Below are 21,377 nucleotides of genomic sequence, written 5' to 3'. Positions count from 1 at the left end.
TTACAGGAAATTAGCTTTAAAAAACAGCAACAAAAAATCTCTCCCCCATGCCAAATGTGTTGTATTGCACGAAATTAGGTTAAAATTGAAACATTTTACCTTCCCCAACAAGAGGGGTGTGAACAGTGTTCCACTCCTATCAGCTAAAAACAAGAAGCAGCAGCTCGTGGGCAAACGATCACCAACACTGGACAATTGAGAAGTAAAATTTTTTTGCCTAGAACATGACAGCATGTTCAGTTTATTTGAGTGGCCTGCGCACTCCCCAGACCTCAACCCAATAGAGCATCTTTGAGATGAGATGGAACGGGTTGTTCGCTGCATGAATGTACTGGCGTCCAATCTGCAGCAACTGCATGATGCCATTGTGTCAGCATGGACCAACATCCCTGTGAAATGTTTCCAACACCTAGTAGAATGCACCGAAGAACTCAGGCTGTTCTGGAGGCAAAGTGTGGGGGTCCGACCCAGTACTAGATGGTTGTATCTACTAACTGGCCGGTGAGTGTCGTTTACTACATTGACTGGAAATAACACGTCTCCGCCTGAAAATCGTCCCAATCCTAAAAATTATGCAAAACGTAGCTCAAGTCAAGTACCCACTCTATTCTACTTCTCTCCAACTCTGGAACTCTTTCAAATTACCCCTAGCCTATTGGCTGATATGTAGCCCAATAATAGCCTACCGGTAGCCTAACAAACTGGCCATGTGAGAATATCTGATCATTTAACCTATTTATTTGGCTGTTTTTGTGCATTTTGATATTGCCTAGGGGGGCAAAATTGCTGGGACCAGGGCTCCCAAGTTAGTTAAGCCTAAAATAACATTTTGGAACTGCTGTTGGGGGGGACCAGTTGTTGCAGGAGCAGGTGGGAGTTAGACAAAAAAACAGGAGGAAGTGGTGGGTGCGGTATAAAAAGCTGCGGGAGCAGGATGAAGAAATGAGTCCTGTGCAAACCTATATTGTCACAGTTCATCAAGTGTTGCAGTAAATTGTTTTCAGTTAATATAAAATTGTCATATTGGAAGAATTTTGTTAAATAATCTTATATTAAGGTTGAGAATCTATTACGACTGTCTGAAATTTGTCTCTAATCTATATCTGTTTGCTTACCTCACAGGTGCAGGTCAATCGCCGTGGATGTGGTGCCTCCTGCTGGAGCTGATACACTGGTGCAAAAACAGAACACAAGTAAAACATCATGATTACAGTGCTCCCTACAATATTTTCATCATTAGAATACATTTATACTCACGGTAAGATTTCCACACTGGTGGTCTGTATTCATCATGGTCTGAGGAAGGAAGAACATAATATCAAGTCTTGCATTTTTTTTTTTTTTTTAACTCAACATTGACAGACTAACAAAAATCTTTGTTTCCTGATTTACAGTGCCTCCAGGTGATCAATTTATCACACTACACTTAAACAGTGCTGATTAAGCCACCCTGACAAATTTTATTTGCTACATCTACAGCAAGTGAACAGATTCAGTAACACAGACATCATATTTTTACAAAAAAATGTATTACACTAGCGGGCCTTTAGCACATCTGAATTGCCTTCGAGGATAATATAGGTTACTCATTTTAGGCTACACGAAAGATACTTTGAGACTAGCCTAATCAACAATACCAAACTAATGCAGTGGATTTTATGCACATTCACAATAAATCTAACATTAATATTAGCTTACACTTATTGTACTTGAGAAGTAAGAGCATGCATACATTAAAACATTTATACATCATGGTGCCAAGCCAAACTGTTTTATGGGGGCATGGAATTTACTTTTCATATTACACTTTTTTCAGCGCAGCTCACCTCGCTAAAAAGGAGGTGCAGCTGGCCCCAAGACGTGGTATCTGGCCATGGAGTTATGACATAGCCTCCGCACATCCATCCATGTTGGTGGTGGACTGGCAGTAATGCACCATTTTGTTGTCATTTAACTCGTAGAGCAGAGTTCAAGAGACAGTTATGCTCTCCTTTAATGCCTCAGCCACATAGCAGTGTAGGAAGCATAAACATAAAAGAGGCAGAACACAAAACTCTTCTAACACGTCTGCCATTGTTGATATGGTCGCACTGTCTCCACTCATAGCAACATATCCTTACAAAAAATGACCACTGTTCTATACTAAACCGTACCACTACTGTAGCACATGCAGTTTGGGTCAATACCATTGCCTAGGATACCTTTAAAAGATAGCTACTACTTACTACTGCCAAAGATTTGAATTAGGCTACTACAAGGATGTTCTGACCTTCAAAAAATGACTGCACTACAGACTGCTGCAGACTGTGCTTTCAACCACACCCCACATCCTGAAAGGACTATGGCATGCGTGTTCCGACAGAATACACTGGATATCTGTCAGAAGCACAGAGCTTGCCGTCTCATCCCCCACAGCCTGGATGTCAGCTCTATCTTAAACTTGAAATGCAATTTCCTGTCCCCTAACTGTTCTTTATGTATTTTCTCTCCCTTTCCTAGTCGGACCAAAAGTGACAGACATGTCGATGCCTACCCCTATCATTGTTTTTTGTTTGATGCAACAACAACAAAGGGTCCTTTGTCAATCATCACAGACAAGCTGACAAAGTGTGTCATTCAACACCTTGTGATGCCCTCTGGTGATCAAGGGGTTTTGACATGACCTAAAAGGCTGTAACGCTAATTCGTTAACGTTGATAATGACTGGACTAAACTGTTAGTTAGCTAGCCAACATCTTATCTACAAATCTGCTGACGCAAAATACGTTGTTTTCATCTCGCGCGAAAGAACTCTTACAGGCCTCCCGACAATGCCCAAAAAAAGTAGCTGGATAGCCAAACACTGACCACATTTCTATAGCATAACATTTGCATATCTGTCACATGCATTACTAGGAAGATGACGTTAGAGCTGGTATTGGAACTAGAGATGTATCAAACTGACAGAGGCGAACAGTTTGCTAGCTAGATAACTTACCAAAGACATTTAGAGCCATTCTTGGTGCGATAACTGATGCGCAATAGATGACAATGTCCACCGCAGTTAGAAAGCTGATAATGGGAATACAGTAAATAAATATTAATTTGCGAGAAAACATATAGCAACAAGAAAATGTTAAACTGTATAAAACGTTTCTACAACAATAACAGAGCCAGTCCAGGCTAGCTAGCGTTAGCCACTTAACGTTAACGCGTTTGCTCACACTGTGAGTCACCGCTACGCTAGCGCCGCCGACTTCATTGCAAAAATAAACAAATACAAAGATCGCGAACAGGCGTAGATGCAAACATTCATTTATCTGCATTGAGAATAAAGCCAATATGTACTCTATCCGATGCATATAGATAATATAGTTGAGCCCAACAGATTGTACTTACACCACATCACCGTATCCATCTATAACGAAGTCGCCATCTTGTGATATCACGTGATATCACAAATTGTTACCATGGTTACCATGTGATGCTGCTCAGAATAGAATGGGGCAGGGTTAGTGCTATCCGGGATCCTTAGGATGTCCCTACCCATTTTAAATGTCAACTTCAATGTAGTAACGTCAGAGTTGGGAAGTCCCAAGGATCCCTGAAAGCCATAAGCCTATTACATGCAATGTTGCCTAACACAGGCAATGTTTGAGCTATCGATTCATAGATCCTGCAGTGCGGAGGCAAGAGCACTACTTCCTGTGCCACCGGTCATACACACGTACACATGGATTTTGTGTTGTAGATATGTGGTAGAGTAGGGGGCTGAGGTGCACACACTTAATATGTTGTGAAATCTGTTGTGAATGCATTGTAATGTTTTTAAAAAAGTTGTATAACTGCCTTCATTTTGCTGGACCCCAGGAAGAGTAACAGAAATACAAAATACATATGGAAGGTGTGTGCTACCAACTCGATCTTGTAGGGTCATGAGCAGGATAGCCAGATAAAGCCCAGGCCTTGTGCCAGGCACCATAATAGCAGTCGTTTTATTACACATGTAGGCTGTAGTTAGCAGCTAAGAGCTGAATTACATACATAGCACATAAGTAATTAAACAAAAACAGCTACAAATCAGGATGGGAGCAGAAGCAGTTTATTTTTGGAAGTGTGAATGGGCTGAGCAGTTGAAGAATAATGGTCATAGCCAGGGGGGTTCAGGATCAGACAGGTCCAGAGCCATTTATCAGCACAGCTCACCGTCCACTCACATACAGCCAGTTGCATTAATCCCCCCTTCCCTGTCTTACAGCATCCTCCTTTGTGCCAAGCCAAAGCCAACAGGTATGCTCCAACAAAGGCTATCCCAGTACTACAAAGCAATGCGAGCTATAATGCGGGGGTCAATTCAAAAGCCCAGGCACTTGTGTCACAGGGAGTAAGCCTAGTGCTCATGTCTCTGCACAGGATCCAACCACTGTGAGATATTTACTTAACGCTATTAATAAAGCGCTCAAGAAGTTTAGAATCTCAAAATGCAAGTTCGTGACCCACCTCACTACAAAGAGATTGGAAGTGTCTATTCAAATGCAATCCAACAGTTGAACTAAATCTCATCCCAAATCTAAAATATTTTCCAAGATCGAGAGGAATGTATGGCGTCGTGATACATTTTCCCCTAGGTAAAGATCTCAGATCAACTTCCCCAATCCTAATGCAAAACTGACCCAACATCAGCATCTATGGGCAACTTTAACATACATCAAATGGAAGTTCAAAAAGCCCCAAAACTAAATGTAAAGCAGAATCATGTTGACCATTTATCTTCATGGAACAGCAATAGAGGAAATTGTATTACACCAGTGAAAGTTGATTTATTGCAATTAAGAAACACATATAACCAAAAGTACAGTGTAATTTACTTAAACTCACTTGATTGCAACCAACCTGCAGTTAACATAACTATATGCTTTGTTTTGAGCTCAAGGGCACACACTATAGAGCAATACATCTTAATCCAAAATCGAGTGTTCCTTTGAAAGTGTTTTGCAAGGAAATACACAAAATAACTCATACATTTTAAATTGTGAAATAAATGAATTTTAATTTTGTAATTGGTAACATCTTTACAATACATGCCTTTTGTTTTGTCATCCTTCAACAAAAACTTGGAAAATGTACAATTTCATGACCAACAAGGAACAATTTTGGTTGCTCGAGTAAAAGGGGTAGTATAAGCTGTAGTTTCAAAATCATGATCACCATCTGCAGAAGACATATTTACATTGCAAACAGGATCAGGAAAGCAACCATCAAGCAGAACAGACCCATGGCTTCAGACAGGGCAAATCCCAGGATAGCGTAAGAGAAAAGCTGCTGTTTTAGGGAGGGGTTCCTGGGAAGAAAAACAAGTTCAATGAGAATTTCACAAAAAAATTCTAAGAAACAGCGAATCCATAAATTATTATTAATTTGTGCAAAACAATTTGTGCAAAACAACTGTCTTCACATAAATTATGTGTCGGAGTGGATCCAAAACGACTTTAGATAGAAGATCGATTGTTAAAATGTTTCCGCGCAGACCTCCATTTGCCTCCCCTTCACTTACCTACTGCAGAAGTCAAAGCGCCGAGGAACAACTGCGCATGCCAGAAGCCGTGTTTACTCAGATTCCCGGATGTTGGGATTTACGACATCAGACGTCATTCCCTAACGCCGTTATTGGAACATTGGAAAGAAAAAATCACGGCGTTTTCAATGTTGTTTCTATATATCAATCAAATATCTATTGTATTCGTTTCAATGAAAATGTGACATGTCTTACTCATGCTACTAGTGATAATAAACTCAAACTCAAGGTGGTAGTAGGACAAACTCAAAAGGGTTTCTTTCTACTTGTGTGTGTGCCACACTGCTCACCAATGATGTTGAAATGCTATTTTCTAATTCTCTGGGAATGTATGTATCAGTTTTACCCCACATATTTGTTTTAACCCAATAATCATTTTGAGTTCTAGTTTTCCTGCTCTTTAGCCTTTTGTGTATTCATATATGGCCAGTGCCATCCTTTTCAAATATTCTCTTGTCTATTAGAATTTAACAAAAATTGATAAAACCATAAGATTTATTTATAGAGTTTGGTTTTCACTATTTGGAGCAGATCAGTTGTAACATGATCCATGTCCAGCAGAGGGATCTGTTGTGTAGGCCTATGTTATGTAGCGGCAGCTAGGCAAGGTATCATTCCTAGTATACTGACCCAATCCCAATGTGAAACTTCAACCCTAACGCTCTGTGCACTTCAGAGATCTGAGAAGGTTTGACAGGTGTTAGCAATAGTGCATTAAATCTAACTAGCCTATCTGAAGCATAGGTGGAGCTATTACCATACCTATGCCATGCCCTTTCAGATGTCCAAACTGCACAGGGCGTAGGTCAGGGGCATCAACTCTTACCCTACTAGGTCTGGAGCCTGCTAGTTTTCTGTTACACTTGATAATTATTTGCACACACTTAGTGTCCCCGGTCTGCATCAGTCCCTGATTAGAAGGGAACAATGGAAAAATGTAGTCAAACTGGCTTCGAAGTCCAGAATGAGTTTGAAGGTCGTATGGTCTTATGATTAAAATTGAGATTTGGCCACTGTGTATTAAGTAGGTGCATACATGCATAAGCACACGCACACACACAACAACAAAAAACATATGACCAGCTTAAAAAAAGAATTGGCTCGACATTCCTTGTCCATGAAATGAATGGACTTAGAGATGAGAGCGAAATAATTATAAACTACTATTTTCATGCCCTACCTCCCTCAAAGATCTGTCCTCAACATGATTGGCAGCTCTAAACCTGTGCGTGTGTGTGTCTGGGTCCATGCCTGTACTTGGGTATGTGAGGGAATGACAGGGGTGGACGGACATGCAATGATTGGTTCATAGACAGGGTCTCTGCTTTTGTCTTCAAGGACATGTAGATGTAGCCTGGCTAAATTCCCAATCTGGTCCTCATACCATCATGGCCACCTAATCCTCCCCAGCTTCCAATTGGCTCATCCATCCCCCCTCCTCTCCCCTGTCACTGTTTTCCGGGTCATTGCTGTAAATCAGAATGTGTTCAGTGAACTTACCTCTAAAATAAGGATAGAGTAAAACATTTAAATAAAGATATTATACTGCATCTCCATGGTTCTTAAATAACGGAAGTCTGAAGCTGATTAAAAGGCTTGGAGATATGTATCATTAATGTATTGTGCTTGACCTTTTCTTCACATCAATATGACATTTAAATATATAAACACATGCTTGGAAATTCAAAAATGTGCACAATATACAGTGGCTTGTGAAAGTATTCATCCCCACTTGGCATTTTTCCTATTTTGTTGCCTTACAGCGTGGAATTAAAATAGATTTTTTGGGGGGTTTGTATCAATTGATTTACACAACATGCCTACCACTTTGAAGATGCAAAATATTTTTTATTGTGAAACAAACAAGAAATAAGACAAATAAAACGGAAAACTTGAGCGTGCATAGCTATTCACCCCACCCAAAAAGTCTATACTTTGTAGAGCCACCTTTTGCAGCAATTACAGCTGCAAGTCTCTCGGGGCATGTCTCTATAAGCTTGGCACATCTAGCCACTGGGATTTTTGCCAATTCTTCAAGGCAAAACTGCTCCAGCTCCTTCAAGTCGGATGGGTTCCGCTGGTGTACAGTAATCTTTAAGTCAAACCACAGATTCTCAACTGGATTGAGGTCTGGGCTTTGACTAGGCCATTCCAAGACATTTACATTTTTCCCCTTCAACCACTCGAGCGTTGCTTTAGCAGTATGCTTAGGGTCATTGTCCTGCTGGAAGGTGAACCTCTGTCCCAGTCTCGAATCTTTGGAAGACTGAAACAGGTTTCCCTCAAGAATTTCCCTGTATTTAGCGCCATCCACCATTCCTTAAATTCGGACCAGTTTCCCAGTCCCTGCCAATGAAAAACATCCCCACAGCATGATGCTGCCACCACCATGCTTCACTGTGAGGATGGTGTTCTCGGGGGGATGAGAGGTGTTGGGTATGCACCAGACATTGGGTTGTCCTTGATGGACAAAAAGCTACATTTTATCTGACCAGAGTACCTTCTTCCATATGCTTGGGGAGTCTCTCACATGCCTTTTGGCTAACACCAAACGTGTTTGCTTATTTGTTTCTTTTCTTTCTTTAGCAATTTTTTCGGGCCACTCTTCCATAAAGCCCAGCTCTTTGGAGTGCATGGCTTAAAGTGGTCCTATTGACAGATACTCCAATCTCCGCTGTGGAGCTTTGCAACTCCTTCAGGGTTATCTTTGCCTCTCTGATTAATGCCCTACTTGCCTGGTCCATGAGTTTTGGTGGGCGGCCCTCTCTTGGCAGGTTTGTTGTGGTGCCATATTCTTTCCATTTATTAATCATGGATTTAATTGTGCTCCGTGGGATGTTTTGCATATTTTTTTATAAGCCAAACCTGATCTGTACTTCTCCACAACTTTGTCCCTGACCTGTTTGGAGAGCCCCTTGGTCTTCATGGTGTTGCTTGCTTGGTGGTGCCTCTTGCTTGGTGGTGTTGCAGACTCTGGGGCCTTTCAGAACAGGTGTATACACGTAGAACCCTTTATTATGGTTCTTTATAGAATCTTTATAGAAAATGGTTCTATAAAGAACCTTCTTCAATCTGAAAGGTTCTTTGCAGATCCTTTTGAAGAACCATACAGGATTTGTTATTCTGGTCAGCCATATTATATTGCTAAAATTCCAATATTTATTGTGTTAAGTGACAAGTTGAATCAAGTGAGTTAACTAACAGCTGGAGGTCCCTGATGAGAGAATTGAGAACCACTGACTGATTTTATCAACCTTTCTCAATTGACACAAAGCCATACTGTCACGATCGTCGTAATGATGAGATCAAGGCGCAGCGTGGTATGCGTACATTCTCTTTACTGAAAGAAACACTTAACAAAAACAACAAAACCAACAAACGAAACGTGAAGCTATACGACTAGTGCAGACAGGCAACTATACATAGACAAGATCCCACAACACAAATGAGGAAAATGGCTACCTAAATATGATCCCCAATCAGAAACAACGATAAACAGCTGTCTCTGATTGGGAACCATATCAGGCAAACATAGACATACAAAATCCCTAGACATACAAAACTAGCGTACCCACCCTAGTCACACCCTGACCTAACCAAAATATATAGAAAAACAGAGATATCTAAGGTCAGGGCGTGACACATACACGAGTCTTTCACAAGACACTGTCACTGGTCATAGTCATATATAATATATTGCCCCATAACACAACACATTAGATAAACTGGAATGACGCTCTCACTTACGGTTGCACAAAAAGAGCTGTGAGCAAACCACGCCCCATAATATTGTAACAAGCCTCCTCCCCTACATTTTAATTACCAAAAAAAGAGCAAAGAACTGTAAGGAACCATTGAAGGACTCAAATGTTTTTTTTAATCATTATGGTTCCACATAGAACCTTCACCCTTCCCAAAGAATCATTGAGGAACCCTCATTTTTTTGTATATGGATTTCCTAGTAAAAGGTTGTATTCCTTTTTAAAACCAGCATGTGGATAAGATGTCATGAACTGTCAGTTCTTGCATCTAGAGCACTGTCTATGAATTTGAGAGGGGATAACGAGCACTATCCCTCAGTAAATGAAAAAATGTCAGCGCTACTGTTTTGTTGTTTTTCGAATTCCAGAATGTAGCTTTAGATGCAACTATCAATGCTTTTGTACAGCCCAAAGGGGCCAATTGAGCTCTTCAGGTAATTAGAGTCCTCTTAAAAAAAGGTCATTAGAAAGTACAAACTCAAGTGTGGAGGGAAACCAGTCCTAGCTTCCACAATTGTATTTGATACACTACAACATAAAAAAATACATAAAATCATATTTGTTGGTATATAGACATATCCTCGCTTTTCCTTCTGGAGCACCATAAGGCCAGCTATAAGGCTGTTTACAGCACACGGATCTCAAATTGATGTTAATGTTCACTTTTCTTTCCGTTGCCATGGGTTACCAGTTGGCTGGCAATCTGACAGCAGGCTAATAGACAGGCTTGATTAGTGGTCTCCGGTTCTGTCCATCTCCGCGCATGGCTGAGCTCCCTGGTCATTTATCCACTAATAAGCCCCTAATGGGCCCAATATTCAGTGGTATGTCACTGCTACATGGCAGAAAATGCCTACATGTCTCCACCACCTTTGGCAAGTTGCTTGTCTCACATCAAACCGTGTCATTTACAAGAGAGGAGGCTAAGGGTAAAAAACTCAGTGTTAACACTGAGACAAGGATTTTTGCATTCACTCCTTAGCCACCGATCTCCTCGCCTGCCACTAGGAGAGCAATATTGATAGATGGTGTGATAAAGATCACATTATTGCAGCTTTGAAGCTTACGCAATAATTGTTCAGATTTGGATATAAGACTTGAGTGTTTGTCCATAAAGAGTTTGTATGCTAGAATATTTGGCACCAAAACCCTGTGTCTTTGTTTTGCATATTTCAGTTGTGAAATTTATTCTAACTTGAGTTTCTCAGTTTTCGTAGGAAAAAAATGCCGACAAGTAATCCCTTGCTGATTTAAAACTATGGGCAAAACGAAAACATGTTTTAAACTCTTGGAAAAATGTTTCAGATGAACTACATGTTCACTCATTAGATGGTTCTCCAATCTAATGTGTTCCCGCATATAAATACTTAGGCATTTAGATTGATATGGATTTTACGTTTAAAAGAAGCGAAGATTTAAAGTTGGCTTTTTCTACAGAAACATATTGTCATTCTCTAAGCAATAGGAAGCAGATTATTCAGTCAACCTTTTTATCTGTTCTTGATTATGGTGATGTTATTTATCAAAGTGCAACTGCTACTACTATTAAACCTTTGGATGCCATCTAGCATAGTGCCCTTTGTTTTGTTACAGGTGACAGTTTTGATACTCATCACTGTATCCTGTATCAAAAGGTGGCTGGACTTTGCTAAAGACCAGTAGATCTCTACATTACTCCCTTTTTGTCCTACTCCATAAACTTCCATCGTATCTAACCTTGCTGTTGAGTTGCTAGGATTGGTTAACTCTTGAGGTTCCTAGGGTCTCCACCTAGCTAGGTAAATCTGCTTTTAGTTTTAATGCACCGTAATGCTGGAACAAAATTCAAAATACATTTAATCTTGATGTTCTGGTGCCGTTCGGGCAATATAAAGTATTGATTGGGGATTTATTGGTGGATGAATGTAAATGTTTTTCTGGGTGATTTGTGAAGTTTTATTTCTGCTTAACATGAATGTGTTTTTGTAATCTAATGTGTGTGTGTGTATATATGTATATCATATATTTACAGTACCAGTCAAAAGTTTGGACACACCTACTCATTGAATGGTTTTTCTTTATCTGTACAGTTTTCTGTTCAAATATTTTTTATTGAACACACACAAGAATGGTGTATAGGTATAAAAGACAGGTATACAATTCTTATCTAAACATAAAAGAGCAGACAGAAACAAAAAGACCCAGAGTTCTGGGTACAAAACAAATATTACAAAACAAGACATACAGAACAAGGACAGGTAGAAAGAAAGAGGGTAGATGTCCCCCCTTTATCCCTCCCCCACTTCTTCCCCCCTTTATCCCTTCCCCTTATTCCCCTCCCCGACTGCTCGGGTGGCGGTGCCAGCACATGCTGCCCAAAGATGGATTAACTTCTTCTGGCTGCAAGCCCGACGTCGGTACACTTATGACAACAGCCAGCTCAAGTGCAGGGCGTGAAATTCAAAATATATTTTTTAGAAATATTTAACTTTCACACATTAACAAGTCCAATACAGCATTTGAAAGAAACATCTTGTGAATCCAGCCAACATGTCCGATTTTTAAAATGTTTTACAGCGAAAACACCACATATATTTATGTTAGCTCACCACCAAATACAAAAAAGGACAGACATTTTTCACAGCACAGGTAGCATGCACAAAACCAACCTAACTAACCAAGAACCAACCAAACTAACCAACAAACAACTTCATCAGATGACAGTCTTATAACATGTTATTCAATAAATCTATGTTTTGTTCGAAAAATGTGCATATTTGAGCTATAAATCAGTTTTACATTGCAGCTACCATCACAGCTACCGTCAGAAATAGCACCGAAGCAGCCAGAGTAATTACAGACACCAACGTAAAATACCTAAATACTCATCATAAAACATTTCTGAAAAATACATGGTGTACAGCAAATGAAAGACAGGCATCTTGTGATTCCAGCCAATATTTCCGATTTCTTAAGTGTTTTACAGCGAAAACACAATATAGCATTATATTAGCTTACCACAATAGCCAGAAACACAAGCCATTCCCCAGCAGCAAAAGTTAGCGATCGTAACAAACCAGCAAAAGATATATAATTTTTGACTAACCTTGATAAGCTTCATCAGATGACAGTCCTATAACATCAGGTTATACATACACTTATGTTTTGTTCGAAAATGTGCCTATTTAGAGCTGAAATCAGTGGTTATACATTGTGCTAACGTAGCATCTTTTTCCCACAACGTCCGGATATTTTTCTGACACTCACATATTCTGACCAAATAACTATTCATAAACATTACTAAAAAATACATGTTGTATAGGAAATGATAGATACACTAGTTCTTAATGCAATCGTCGTGTTAGAATTCTAAAAATAACTTCATTACGATATGCAGTTTACGTTATGGCGAGAGCGTGCCCAAAACCTGGCCGCAAACTACTAGTACACATGTACGGCAGATATATGAAATAACATCATAAAATGGGTCCTACTTTTGATGATCTTCCATCAGAATGTTGTACAAGGGGTCCTTTGTCCAGAACAATCGTTGTTTGGATTTAGAATGTCCTCTTCTCCAGTCAATTAGCACGGAAAGCTAGCAAAGTGGCGCGAAGCTCTCCTTCCTGAACATACGCAGACAAAGCAACACGCCTAACGTCCCGAAAAAATTTCAATAATCTAATAAAACTATATTGAAAAAACATACTTTACGATGATATTGTCACATGTATCAAATAAAATCAAAGCCGGAGATATTAGTCGTCTATAACGACAGCTTTACAGAAGGCAATACCAGGTCACTTCTCGCGCGTTCCAGAAAACAGGAAATTGGGGTCACGTCATGCCAAGAGCTTTTATTCGACCTCAGATCATGTTATACACTCCATTTCTTCTCTCACTGCCTGTCGACATCTAGTGGAAGACGTATGAAGTGCATGTATACTAATAAATATCAAGGACATTTATAGGCAGGCCCTAGAACAGAGCATCGATTTCAGATTTTTCACTTCCTGTCAGGAAGTGGAAAATGAGTTATGTTTTACTCACAGATATAATTCAAACGGTTTTAGAAACTAGAGAGTGTTTTCTATCCAATAGTAATAATAATATGCATATTGTACGAGCAAGAATTGAGTACGAGGCCGTTTGAAATGGGCACCTTTTATCCAGGCTACTCAATACTGCCCCTGCAGCCCAAAGAGGTTAAAATATTACAATTGAGAGTGCGTTAAAAAGTACAAATTCACAGCGCCGAATGGGCCAAGTAAGAGAGGAAAGGTTGCCAGATTTGATCAAATGTTGATAATTTATTGTTCAGTATATATCTAATTCTTTCTAAGTGTACAGTGTTTGCCAATTCGCTGAGCCATATTTTGGTAGTGGGCGCATCCCTCCTTTTCCAAAACAACAACATTAGTTTTTTTGCCGAAATGAGACTGTAAGAGATTAGTTGTTTTTGAGGGTTGGTTAATCCGTTTAGGGAATCACTCCCAGGATTATCAGAAGCGGGTCTGGGTCAATTGAAGTCTCCAGAACTTCAGAGAGGATCCTAAACGATGTCTGGAGTTAATGGAGCAGGTGTGGATATACTCCAAGCTATCTTCCCAGTCTGCCACCGAAATGTCAGTCCCTAGTTCTTCCTCCCATTTTGCCTTAATGGCATCTGTAGAAGGTGTGCTAACAGATTGAAAAGCATCATATAGACGAGATATCAGTTTGTCTGAGGTGGGGGATGTTTTTATGCATCCGTCAAACATGGAAGGCTTAGTGTTCCCAAATGTTGGGAGGTGTTTTCTAACATAGTCTCTGATTTGTAGGTATCTGAAAAAGTTACTTCTGGGAAGATTATAAGTTTCCCTCAGCAACTCAAAGGAAGCAAAGGTCCCTTCTATATATAAATCCCCTATGGTACTTACCCCCAACTCTCCCCATTGCTCAAAGGTGTTATCAAGGTTAGAGGGGGAAAAGGAGGGGTTCCTGGCAACAGGGAGCATGAATGACATTGGTCTAAGCTCAAAGTGGATTTTAATTTGCTTCCTGATTCGGACTGTGCTATGTATAATAGGATTGTTACGATAAAGTGACCTCTCCAGATTGACAGGCGACAAAATCACAGCACCAATAGAGAAGGGGTGACACTCCTCACGCTCCATACTAAGCCAGCGGGGTGACGGACGTGCGTCATCCAGCAAAAACGTAACAGCGCGGAGGTTAGCGGTCCAGTAATAAAATATACAATTTGGGAGAGACAATCCTCCTTCCATTTTGGATTTGCAGAGGTGTTTTTTACCTATCCTGTGTGTTTTATAATCCCAGATGAAAGGATTGATAATTGAGTCCAGTTGTTTATGAAAGGATTTAGATATGAATACTGGGATGTTCTGGTATAGGTAGAGCAGTTGTGGGAGGAAGACCATTTTAATGGCATTAATTCCTCCGAGCAGAGAAATTGGGAGAATTCTCCAAAATTGTATGTTTGTCTTGAGTTTTTGCATCAGAGAGGGGAAATTCTCTTTAAATAGTAAGGAGTATTGTTTGGTAACTACAATTCCTAGATAAGTTATCTTCAGAAAAATGTACCTAACTGGAAGATGTTCTAGCCAGGAGGTGTTTTGTAACCGTATGGGCATTAATTCACTCTTGTTCCAATTTATTCTGTATCCCGAGAAGGTACCAAACAAATTATTCACATCAAGAATAGCTGGAATACTAGCTTGGGGTTCTGTTACATAGAGGAGAATGTCATCTGCGTATAGGGAAATCTTATTTAGAGTATCTTTAGTATTATAGCCGTGTATTGCTGCATGAGATCTAATCGCCTGAGCGAGAGGTTCAATGATTAGGGCGAAGAGCATAGGCGACAGCGCACAACCCTGCCTTGTCCCTCTGTAAAGGTTAAATCGGGGCGACAATGATTGGTTAGTGAGTATTCTCGCACAGGGGTTCCTATATAAAAGCTGGATCCAATTTATGAACCCATCTCCAATATTACATTTCTGTAGGACCTTGAATAGATAGGACCACTCAACTTGGTCAAAAGCCTTTTCGGCGTCAAGAGATATAACGGCAAGGTCCACGTTGGGTAACCTCTGAGAATACATAATGTTGAAGAGGCGCCTGAGATTGAAGAATGAGTTTCTGTTCGGGATAAAGCCGGTCTGGTCCGAATGGACCAATTTGCCAATTAAAGTGCTAAGCCTGTTAGCCAGAGTTTTTGTTAAAATCTTTTGGTCTGTATTAAGGAGGGATATTGGTCTGTATGACCCTACCTCTTCCGGATCTTTACCCTTCTTATGTATAACTGTAATGAATGCTTCATCCAAAGTAGATGGGAGAGCTCCATCCTCCTTGGCCTGAACCAACATTTTGTGCAGGTAGGGAGAGAGCATGTTGCTGAATGTTTTATAGAATTCACCAGGTTATCCATCTGGGCCCGGGGTCTTGCCACTCTTTAGAGATTTAATTGTTTCTCGAATTTCTTCAAGAGATATTTCCTTATTCAGGAAGTTAGAATCTTCCTGGTTCAGGGCAGGAAGACTACAGTCCTCCAAAACGTTTTGCATAATTAAGGGGTTAGGATCCGCTTTAGATGTATATAGAGTCTCATAAAACTGACGGAATCTGTCATTGATGTCTTTGGGGGAAGAGAGTAATTCCCCAGATGCAGATTTAACTTTGTGAATCATTCGGTCACTCACATTTTTTCGAAGTTGTCTGGCGAGTAATTTGTGTGGTTTGTCACCAAACTCAAAATATTTTTGCTTGGCATAGAGAAAAGATTTAGCAATTTTAGCTGAGAGAACCTGATTATATTCAAATTTTAAAGAGGTAATTTTTTTATGTTTCACCAACGATGGATGTCTAGCATTCTCCCTATCCAGTAAGTGAATTTGTCCCTCCAGTTCTACCAATTTTCCCCTGTTTTGCCTACTCCTGGCAGCCTGAAAGGAGATGATACAGCCTCTCAAATAAGCCTTCAGTGTTTCCCACAATAATGCTGGGGAAGTCTCTGTGTTGTCATTGGTATCAAAGAAAAATGTAATTTGGTCTTTAAGATGTACACAGAATGTTGGTTCTGTGAGGAGCTGAGGATTCAACCTCCAGACCCTCTCGTTTGGTACGATGTCACCCAATCTCAGGGAGAAGGTGAGTGGACTGTGGTCCGAGATAATAATATCATGATACCTCACATTACAGGTATAGGGGAGTAGTTTAGCATCAACCATAAAAGTAGTCAATTCGAGTATAAACATTGTGAACATGAGAGTAAAAGGAGTATTCCCTACCCGTAGGGTTAGTGATCCTCCATATATCAAATAAGTTAGAATTCTTTATGTAGGTATTCAAGAATTCACTTGAATAGGAGGTAGGGGTTCGCCGGGTAGAGGATCTATCCAAATATTGGTCTAGCACACAGTTAAGGTCCCCTCCAATGACCAGGTTAGTATGGGAGATATCTGGAATCAGGGCAAGGACTCTTTTGAAAAAAGAGGGGTTGTCAATGTTTGGCCCATAGATATTTAGTAGAGTTACAGAAGTAGAGTGGATCTCTCCTATTACGATCACATAACGACCCTCTTTATCCGCAATAGTGGTTTTATGTAGAAAGGGAATTCCTTTCCGTACCAGAATCGCTCTGCCTATTGTTTTGGCAGAGAAGTTAGAGTGATACACTTGCCCCACCCACCTACATTTAAGTCTGCTATGAGAATTATTTTTCAGATGGGTTCCTTGCAAAAATATAATATCAGACGAGAGTGCTTTCAAGTGGGCTAGGACCTTGCCTCTCTTAATTGGTTCGTTTAAACCCTTGACATTCCAGGAAGTGAATGTAAGCCCCGCCCCCCTCTCGTTTGTAGTTCCTATGGTGGCCTGCATAACATGTAACTCAATAAAAAGGTAAGAAAGCGCACCAAACCATCACGATCAGCATATGTAGCACCTACACCCGAGCAGTATCCAACCAACCCCTCCCCCCCTGCAAGCACCTTTACTTCCCACCCTGTTCCCCTACTTTCCCCAACATTTACCCCCCCCGATCAACCCACCTTTAACAAGCATACACGAATAGGAGAGAAAAAAAATGAAAAATAAAAATAATAAACACATTGTCTGGCCGATGCCAAAAAAGCACGGCGCGACCTCGAACAAGAGGTAAAACAAAAATAAAATCCCAACTATACGTTCACCTCTCACTATCCTAGAACTTCTACTAACATATGAACTGAGGAGGCTCCCGCGAATAAAGTGTTCAATTAGCATCTAATAAACCTAAACAGAATAAGTTGCAACTTAAACATATTGCGTACTTAAGCGTCATCTTGGGTCAATCCCTGAGATAAGCAAGATATAGCATCACAAGATTATATTGCTAAGCAATGCCGGTCTAAACATGAACCATCAGCAACCGACATAGAAAGCAGTACATTTACATATTGTGGGTTAGGAGATCGGAAACAAGGATTTTTCTAAAATAAACGTACCCCCCAATCAAAAATAAATTAATAAATGAATTAAAAAGAAAATATTTTATATATATATATATATATATATATATATATATATATATATATATATATACATATATATACACCTATACATACACACATATATATATATATTTACAGTGGGGCAAAAAAGTATTTAGTCAGCCACCAATTGTGCAAGTTCTCCCACTTAAAAAGACGAGAGAAGCCTGTAATTTTCATCAGAGGTACACTTCAACTATGACAGACAAAATGAGGAAAAAAAATCCAGAAAATCACATTGTAGGATTTTTTATGAATTTATTTGCAAATTATGGTGGAAAATAAGTATTTGATCAATAACAAAAGTTGATCTCAATACATGAGAATGTGATGAAAGAAAAAAAAGCTGAAATAAATCATTCTCTCTACTATTATTCTGACATTTCAAATTCTTAAAATAAAGTGACCTAAGACAGGTAATTTTTACTAGGATTAAATGTCAGGAATTGTGAAAAACTGAGTTTAAATGTATTTGGCTAAGGTGTATGTAAACTTCCGACTTCAACTGTATGTGAGAGTGGATTCTCGGCTCTCACTAGCATGAAAACCAAATACAGGCACAGATTGTTTGTGTAAAATGATTTATGACAGACTCACTCCAATACAACCCAACATTTCTGAGTTATGTGCATCCTTTCAAGCACACCCTTCTCGTTAACCTGTGGTGAGTTTTTCACAATTTTCGATTAACAAATACATTTTTATATGTAAGATGGCAAAATAAAGAGCAACATTATTGATTATTATTTGTTCCCTGGTCCTATAAGAGCTCTTTGTCACTTCCCACGAGCCGGGTTGTGACAAAAACTCACACATTCTTATGTTTAATAAAATGTACCATATAAGTGGCTTACAATGGCTTACAATGATGGCAAAAAAAACAACATTTGAGAGTGCACTGACCCTGGTGCTAGAGGGGTTGGAGGTTGAATGTTTGAAGGGGTACGGGAAAAAAAATAATTGTGAACCACTGTTCTAAGGGAAGCTCATCTACGTGTTCGTCGTCCTCACCAGGGTCTTGACCCGATTGCAGTTCGGCATCGTAACTGACTACATAGTGCAAATGCTCACCTTTGATGGCCACTGGCACGCTGGAGAAGTGTGCTCTTCACGGATGAATCCCGGTTTCTGTGGGCGAGCAGTTTGCTGATGTCAATGTTGTGAACAGAGTGCCCCATGGTGGGGTTATGGTATGGGCAAGCATAAGTTACGGACAATGTATACAACTGCATTTTACTGATGGCAAATTGAATGCACAGAGATACCGTGAAGAGATCCTGAGGCCCATTGTCGTGCCATTCATCCGTCGCCATCACCTCTTGTTTCAGCATGATAATGCACAGCACTATGTCACAAGGATCTGTACACAATTCCTGGAAGCTGAAAATGTCCCAGTCCTTCCATGGCCTACTCACTAGACATGTTACCTATTGAGCATGTTTGGGATGCTCTGGATCTAAATGTACGACAGCTTGTTCCAGTTCCCGCCAATATCCATTAACTTCGTACAGCCATTGAAGAAGAGTGGGACAACATTCCACAATCAACAGCTTGATCAACTCTATGAGAAGTTGATGTCGCGCTGCATGACGTAAATGGTGGTCACATCAGATACTGACTGGTTTTCTGGTCCACGCCCCTATGTGACCAACAGATGCATATCTCTATTCCCAGTCGTGAAAAATATGAATTTATTTCAATTGACTGAATTCCTTATGAAATTTAACGCAGTAAAATCTTTGAAATTGTTGCATGTTGCATTTATATTTTTGTTAAGTGTATATTTCAGAAAACATCTAGTGGCTTTTTGGGGTTCTTCAGATTATCACAGGTGTCTAATTATCTCTGGCCCTACATTCCCCCAGTCCCATGCCTCAGGTGTTTACCCCCCCCCCCCCCCCCCCAAAAAAGTACCACGTTGCTGTTTGAATCCTAGATTGCCCCTTTAAGGTTATGTATAGCAGTGGACAAAGTAGGCTATATTTACAATATAGGAAATAATTGAATGACAAAGCTGTAAAACATTATCCTAAATATAAACCATCAACTAAGTGAATACCATTTGTGCTTACTACTAAAGAGTAGCATAGGCCTACATATTGAGAAATAATTTGGCATTAGATACACCAAACCAGAACAGTTGTGGAATAAGATGAACTATTGATTGAAACAAATATAAAACATCTGTCTCTGTGCTTGGAAGATTTCTTGTGAATGAAAAATGTGTGGATGCTCGGGATGAAATATCCTTCATATATTTGTTAACATACTTTATTTTACTATGTCTTTGTTCTAAATGTTGTGAGAAAAGCCAATAGTTGGAAGAGTTGGAGAGTTAATTGAAAATAATGCAATTGTAAATACTTTTTTCATTAAATAGGCTCTCTCTTGAACCAGATGTTCTATCTGCTAGAAACTCAAGAACAATATGGACACAGACATACAAAAATAAATACAAGTATAAATTACCAAAGGTACCATTGATTGCCATAGATTATCTGTTAATTACCAAAATTACAGAAGAACCTTCTGTTCCGAAGCCCAGCGAGCCATCGACTGGGCCAAAAAAGCAAGCTCAAGTGTCAGAGTCGATATCCGCGCATATAAACCTGGGTCGCTAGAATACTCACCGAGGTAAAGACAGTTTCAGGTTGGATATTCACCTGTAGTATGCCTTACGTCCACCAACAGCAGTTAGGGACCGTCAACATAGCGACAAATCACATTTTTCAAAATTCAATAGCTCTTTAACCATTACTCCTATTACTTTCAAAACGGGTTGTAGCTAACAGACATTGCACACACTTTTTTTTGTCGATTTACATCTCGTACTATTTTAAATGATTTATTTACATTTTTGAATTTCAATAGCTCATTGGTCATATGACCTACTGACTTCAAACACGGTTCAGAATGTACACTGACTACCCTTCTATATTGCACACCCTTTAGTTTGTCCATTTTCATCTCACACATTTTTACATTAATTTTTACAAATTTTAAATTTCAATAGCATTTGTGGTTTTACTTTCTCTCCTTATACAGACAATCGAATAGTACTTTCAAGCAACCACAAAAAGCTGCGGTCACGGGACAAAGATTTACATCCTAAATCATTACTCAGCCCAAGTCATTCTAAATGGAGAAAGAAGTTTAGTGCGCAAGTCTGCCCAAGGTACTAATACAATCTGTTAGTGGAATTTTAAAGGATTAACTATTGATACATTTTTTTTGGCTTAGTGGCATGTGAAATTATTTATTTCAGGTGAACTTCGGTAACTACAATGCTGTCATGAGTTTCTTGAATGTGAACCAGCGGCCGGTAGCCTAGTGGTGAGAGCATTGAACAAGTAACCGAAAGGTTGCAAAATCGAATCCCTGAGCTGACAAGGTAAAAATCTGTCTTTCTGCCCCTGAATAAGGCAGTTAACCCACTGTTCCTAGGTTGTCATTGAAAATAAGGATTTGTTCTTAACTGACTTGCCTAGTTAAATAAAGGAAATACAATTTAAAAAAAACACTGGATGTTCATTGTGAGTAAAATCATTTTCC

The 21,377-nt window shown here is 39.6% G+C and overlaps 1 protein-coding gene across 1 annotated transcript in view; it reads right to left on the bottom strand.

The window, feature by feature from the left end:
• The window catches only part of LOC120051206 (N-chimaerin), a 54,526-nt gene extending 51,109 nt beyond the window's left edge, over positions 1 to 3,417 (bottom strand). The window contains exons 1-4 of the mRNA XM_038997944.1: positions 3,379 to 3,417; positions 2,978 to 3,051; positions 1,258 to 1,296; positions 1,116 to 1,171 (exon numbers count right to left, since the gene is read on the bottom strand). Of these exons, the coding sequence (XP_038853872.1) occupies positions 1,116 to 1,171; positions 1,258 to 1,296; positions 2,978 to 2,996 (114 nt within the window). The 5' untranslated portion in view covers positions 2,997 to 3,051; positions 3,379 to 3,417. The remainder of the gene's footprint in view (positions 1 to 1,115; positions 1,172 to 1,257; positions 1,297 to 2,977; positions 3,052 to 3,378) is intronic.
• Positions 3,418 to 21,377: the final 17,960 nt, after the last annotated feature.

This window comes from Salvelinus namaycush, chromosome 7, assembly GCF_016432855.1.
Source record: "Salvelinus namaycush isolate Seneca chromosome 7, SaNama_1.0, whole genome shotgun sequence".
NCBI classification, from domain to species: domain Eukaryota; kingdom Metazoa; phylum Chordata; class Actinopteri; order Salmoniformes; family Salmonidae; genus Salvelinus; species Salvelinus namaycush.
The sequence above is the reverse complement of the archived record's forward strand: the minus strand, read 5'-3'. Positions and strand labels throughout refer to the sequence as shown.